Raw genomic sequence first — 6,000 nt, 5'->3', positions numbered from 1 at the left:
TGTGACAGTACAGAACGTGACGTCACTGGGTTTGTTGGCCGTTTTCTGCTAAGAGACTTTCATTGGTTTATGTTAGCTAACTAGTGACAGATCACTGAGTGAAAAACAAGGAGACCAAAAAGAGAACGTGCGTTTGGGGGACGCACATATACACATGAAAGATGGTGAGCTAAACTCACACCTGCTGAGTCCTGACAGGCCTGGCTCAAAGGAACTGTAGCAGGATGGGGACAAAGAGAAAGAGAGAGAGAGAGAGGGGGGGGGGGGGGGGTGAGAGACAACCACGTGACCCTCGGCGGGTCTGTGCCCAATGGAATGAATGGACTGTAAATAGGAGCCAATGAGGATCTGGGGGCGAGTATAAAAGGCTGCGAGCCGCTTTAATCCGCAGCAGCAGCACGGACCCGCTCCAGAGCCGCATCCCGCACACCGAACCACAGGTATGAGCATCCGAGCCGACTAATTACAGCAGAGCACATTCATACAGCCGTGCATCAGGGCAGGAGGAACGAGTCGGAAGGGGCGCGCGGTCAGAAGGAGATGGAGGGTCAAAGAACAAAGAAACAAACACACGCACGGGGAGGCTGCTGCAGACTGTGTGTGTGTGTCTTTGTGTGTGTGAGCGCGCGCTAACGACCTTGCGCTCCGTCCTGCGTGCAGGTGTTGCGCAGTCAGCATCGCCCGCGCGCACAAAGCTTCTTTACCGTGGTGGTATTTACGGTCAGCTGATTCATCTGCAGGACTGCTACTGTGCGCGCGCAGCTTCAACAACAGCCTCCAAATATCATACAATTCCTCCTGAACCGGTGCAGCCGGAGACTGCAGCTCTGCCTGTGCACATTAAGCAGTCTAACCTTCAAACAGTGCGCGCATGCTCCGCCTCATTTTCACGGCTTTTTGGAGCTGATGACGTCACTCAGCCCTGCAGAGTTCTAGCCAGTCAGAACCGGTCCGATTTAGTCGATTCTGTGCGCGCAGTGAGGAGCTGAAGGTGACCGCGGCCTTAATGATCTGGAGCGAACCGGAGCGAACCATACCGAGCCAGGATCCTGTCTGCACTCTGCATAAATACAGCCAATGGAAAGTAACAGAGTACTTTTACTGCAATTGTGAGAGTTACAGTAAAGATCAGAAGCTCCTTAATCCAATCAGGTTGTTGATAATTTATAACCTGATTGGAGGGTTTGAGGCGTTTCTAAAAGTTTGCAGAAAAAAAATCTGATGTCGCAAAGATTTTTGCAGAGTCAGCATCTGAGTTTTTCACCATTTGACTTTGCTTCATCAGCGACTGACCAGAGCTCAGGCAGTTTGAGCAATCATTTTAATTGATCAGTAAACTGTGTCACATTTAAAGGCATTAAAGGCATGTTTTTGTTCATCACATTTCCATTTTAATTGTGATGTTTTCATAAGAATCAATATAAATGTGATCACATGACCATAAAACCCACAAAAAGTGGCCTCAGTGGGAAGAGTCTGACCCAGCACCCTCAGACCAGGTTTGTGGAGAAAATGGGCCTCTTTATTGGCCTTTCCTATCAAAAACAATCAAGTGTATTTCATTGAGTCAATGTTTTACTAGCAGCAACATGTACATGAATATTCAAAATTCAAATCACATCCAGAAATCTTCCAGAAGTTATCAAATGCATGCCTGAGTTTCTTCATCTTTGTGACCAGCCTCCTTTTACTGACTGAACTTTAGTGTAAAAGTTTTATTGTCAGTACAAATTTAGCAATAACTTGTTTAGGAAAGTGCTGTAAGCGATTGGTTTCTGTGTCTGAGATAGATTAACGTGCAAATACATAAACTGTTTGATGCTGTAATGCTGTGTTATTGAACACTTTGACTGTAACCGATGGCTTTGCGGCAGGCGAGCAGCCCGGACGTCATCATGCCTTTTGGAAACACCCACAACAAGTTGAAGCTGAAGTACACGGCGGAGCAGGAGTACCCCGACCTCAGCCAGCACAACAACCACATGGCCAAGGTGCTCACGTCCGAAATGTACGCCAACCTGAGGGACAAGGAGACGCCCAGCGGATTCACCCTGGACGATGTCATCCAGACTGGCGTTGACAACCCAGGTAACCCCTCCCACAGTCAGCATTAAGAGCTCAAACTCTATTCTTGAACTCAAACAAAGGTAACAAGTCCTAAACCAGATAACTTTATCATCAGTGCCAGGTAGACACTCCTTCATCAAACGGTCACACATAAATGGCTCCCTAAAAACTGTGTACCTCTCTTCCAACACAATTCAACCTTCAGAATAACCAGGTACCCCATTCCCAAAGCACCATCCTCCTCCTTAAACAGCCCCTTACCAAGGTGCTGGTAATTCCTCTCAAAATAAGACAAATCTCCTCCAGACCAGCTAATTGTGCCAAGGCGACTGATTTGGCATATATGTTAACACCTCCCTAAAAACCTGACCAAATAAACAACTAAACAACTCCACCCTTGGACACTTGTACCATGTTCCATTTCTCCAAAACATCCTTAAGACCCTTGATCCACCTCCTTGTCCAAGTAACTCTTCCTCAAAGTAAGACAACTTCAGCCTAGTCCAATAACCTTCAGAATAGGAACCAAGCCTCTATCCGATGCTGGTCTGGCTCTTACATAAGCCAGTTAAGCCTTCACCAGACATGTAACTTTGCGTGTTTGTCACCTTCACATTGAGAGATTCTGTTAATAATAAACTCTTTAATTGGATAGACTCATTAGATCAAGGTAATTTTTGGTCTATAATTCCCACCCAAGGGCAGGACATAGTATTGACCTTCAGTCCAACCACCTGATCCTCCTCTTCTAATCCTCCTTAGTTCATTTAGCTCCTCTTAGTGCGTTAAAGACCATAACACACTATCCTACAAGGAAATTGTGAAACAGACCAAACAAACCCATTGGCACACTCCGTCATGTTTAGGTTTTCTCTCTGAAGTCAAAAAAAGTCATTTTAAGGCCCATAGATGTTGGCTGTGACAAGGGGAAGTGACTGTCCATCCTTTCCCCTTACAGGTCATCCGTTTATCATGACTGTGGGCTGTGTGGCTGGAGACGAGGAGACGTATGAAGTGTTTAAAGACCTGATGGATCCAGTGATCGAAGACCGCCATGGAGGATACAAACCAACAGACAAACACAAGACGGACCTGAACCCTGACAACCTCCAGGTAAACGATCAACTCACCTGAAGCCAGTTCAAACACATCTCATTATTTATGGAATTCATGACCAGAGCCTCAAGCGGAAAAAACATTCAGGACAAACCGATTTAAATACAATCATTACGGTACATACACTTAATGTCAAGGACAGGTGAACACACCTGTTACAGAAGACATGCTCATTCAGATGTAATGCTCTAATCTCAGAGCTGTCCTGGAGCTATTTCAAACAGACAAACCAAACACGAAAGGATTCACGCCAAAAACCAATCACAGCATTGTCAAAACTTTGTGTCCACATGAAATTGTCGGAGTTCGCAGCAGATTCATAATCACTAACATGGACAGGTGTAGGGCTGCATAATTCTGAGGAATTTAAAATCCAATTCAGACTGAAAATCACAGCCTCAGCATCACTGCCCATCAGCAGGACAGAGCTCTGGAGACAGTTTTATTCTTTCAGCTGCAGCTTTATTGGCATTAAACTGTCAGGCAGTAATAACCTAAATTCAAACCTGTGAGTTGCTGAAAGGTTTAACATCAGGTCTGGAATCAGTCTGTTTCAGCATGCAGATGAGGCAGCTGCTCCCTGAGCTCATCACAGGTAAAACTACCAACCTGGGCCATCAGCACACAGGAGTCTGAGATCTTTGAGCATTGGTGATGCTATTTTCCACAGAACTGATTATTCACTAGGGTACTGAATTCTTGCATGTGATGTGTTTAGCCCAGACATGAAGTCCTACCCAACAACAAGTGACTCTTAAACTCTTTATTGGCTGCAAGGCTCAATGATTTGGTTTTGGTGTGTCAGCTGAGGGTGGTGGTGACCTCTGAAGGGTGGGCAGTGATGGACTCTGACCCTCCTGTTCTTGTGTCTCCTTTGTGTTTCAGGGTGGAGATGATCTGGATCCAAACTATGTGCTCAGCTCTCGGGTTCGCACAGGACGCAGCATTCGTGGCTTCTGTCTGCCGCCACACTGCAGCCGTGGAGAGCGACGCACTATTGAGAACCTCTCCATTGAAAGTACGAGGTCACTTCCTGTATCTTCTGCCGCATGTACAGTGGGGCAAAAAAGTATTTAGTCAGCCACCGACTGTGCAAGTTCCCCCACTTAAAATGATGACAGAGGTCAGTAATTTGCACCAGAGGTACACTTCAACTGTGAGAGACAGAATGTGAAAAAAAAAAATCCATGAATCCACATGGTAGGATTTGTAAAGAATTTATTCGTAAATCAGGGTGGAAAATAAGTATTTGGTCAATAACAAAAATACAACTCAATACTTTGTAACATAACCTTTGTTGGCAATAACAGAGGTCAAACGTTTACTATAGGTCTTTACCAGGTTTGCACACACAGTAGCTGGTATTTTGGCCCATTCCTCCATGCAGATCTTCTCGAGAGCAGTGATGTTTTGGGGCTGTCGCCGAGCAACACGGACTTTCAACTCCCGCCACAGATTTTCTATGGGGTTGAGGTCTGGAGACTGGCTAGGCCACTCCAGGACTTTCAAATGCTTCTTACGGAGCCACTCCTTTGTTGCCCGGGCGGTGTGTTTTGGATCATTGTCATGTTGGAAGACCCAGCCTCGTTTCATCTTCAAAGTTCTCACTGATGGAAGGAGGTTTTGGCTCAAAATCTCACGATACATGGCCCCATTCACTCTGTCCTTAACACGGATCAGTCGTCCTGTCCCCTTGGCAGAAAAACAGCCCCATAGCATGATGTTTCCACCCCCATGCTTCACAGTAGGTATGGTGTTCTTGGGATGCAACTCAGTATTCTTCTTCCTCCAAACACGACGAGTTGAGTTTATACCAAAAAGTTCTACTTTGGTTTCATCTGACCACATGACATTCTCCCAATCCTCTGCTGTATCATCCATGTGCTCTCTGGCAAACTTCAGACGGGCCTGGACATGCACTGGCTTCAGCAGCGGAACACGTCTGGCACTGCGGGATTTGATTCCCTGCCGTTGTAGTGTGTTACTGATGGTGACCTTTGTTACTTTGGTCCCAGCTCTCTGCAGGTCATTCACCAGGTCCCCCCGTGTGGTTCTGGGATCTTTGCTCACCGTTCTCATGATCATTTTGACCTCACGGGATGAGATCTTGCGTGGAGCCCCAGATCGTGGGAGATTATCAGTGGTCTTGTATGTCTTCCATTTTCTGATGATTGCTCCCACAGTTGATTTTTTCACACCAAGCTGCTTGCCTATTGTAGATTCACTCTTCCCAGTCTGGTGCAGGTCTACAATACTTTTCCTGGTGTCCTTCGAAAGCTCTTTGGTCTTGGCCATGGCGGATTTTGGAGTCTGACTGTTTGAGGCTGTGGACAGGTGTCTTTTATACAGATGATGAGTTCAAACAGGTGCCATTCATACAGGTAACGAGTGGGGGACAGAAAAGCTTCTTACAGAAGACGTTACAGGTCTGTGAGAGCCAGAGATTTTCCTTGTTTGAGGTGACCAAATACTTATTTTCCACCCTGATTTACGAATAAATTCTTTACAAATCCTACCATGTGAATTCATGGATTTTTTTTTTTTTTTTTTTTTTTTTTTTCTTTTTTTTTTTTTTTTTCTTTTTCACATTCTGTCTCTCACAGTTGAAGTGTACCTCTGGTGCAAATTACTGACCTCTGTCATCATTTTAAGTGGGGGAACTTGCACAATCGGTGGCTGACTAAATACTTTTTTGCCCCACTGTAGCATCATCACTCTGCCCCCTGCCTGCAGACTGCTGTATTATACCTCACTGTCAGCACTTCTACTGTAGATCACTGTCATTCTTCGCTCATTGAAGCTAAAGTATGTCCTTCA

The 6,000-nt window shown here is 45.6% G+C and overlaps 1 protein-coding gene across 1 annotated transcript in view; it reads left to right on the top strand.

Annotated features, from left to right (window-relative positions):
• The first annotated feature begins 300 nt into the window (after positions 1–300).
• LOC146652890 (creatine kinase B-type-like) overlaps positions 301–6,000 on the top strand; it is a 28,716-nt gene continuing 23,016 nt past the window's right edge. The window contains exons 1-4 of the mRNA XM_085381411.1: positions 301–440; positions 1,875–2,088; positions 3,026–3,180; positions 4,069–4,201. Of these exons, the coding sequence (XP_085237537.1) occupies positions 1,896–2,088; positions 3,026–3,180; positions 4,069–4,201 (481 nt within the window). The 5' untranslated portion in view covers positions 301–440; positions 1,875–1,895. The remainder of the gene's footprint in view (positions 441–1,874; positions 2,089–3,025; positions 3,181–4,068; positions 4,202–6,000) is intronic.

Source organism: Rhamphochromis longiceps, linkage group LG15, assembly GCF_057381845.1.
Source record: "Rhamphochromis longiceps isolate RC_006_pf linkage group LG15, R_longiceps_female_GT1.1, whole genome shotgun sequence".
Lineage (NCBI taxonomy): Eukaryota > Metazoa > Chordata > Actinopteri > Cichliformes > Cichlidae > Rhamphochromis > Rhamphochromis longiceps.
Note: the sequence above shows the minus strand (reverse complement) of the source record. Positions and strands in the feature narration are given on the sequence as shown.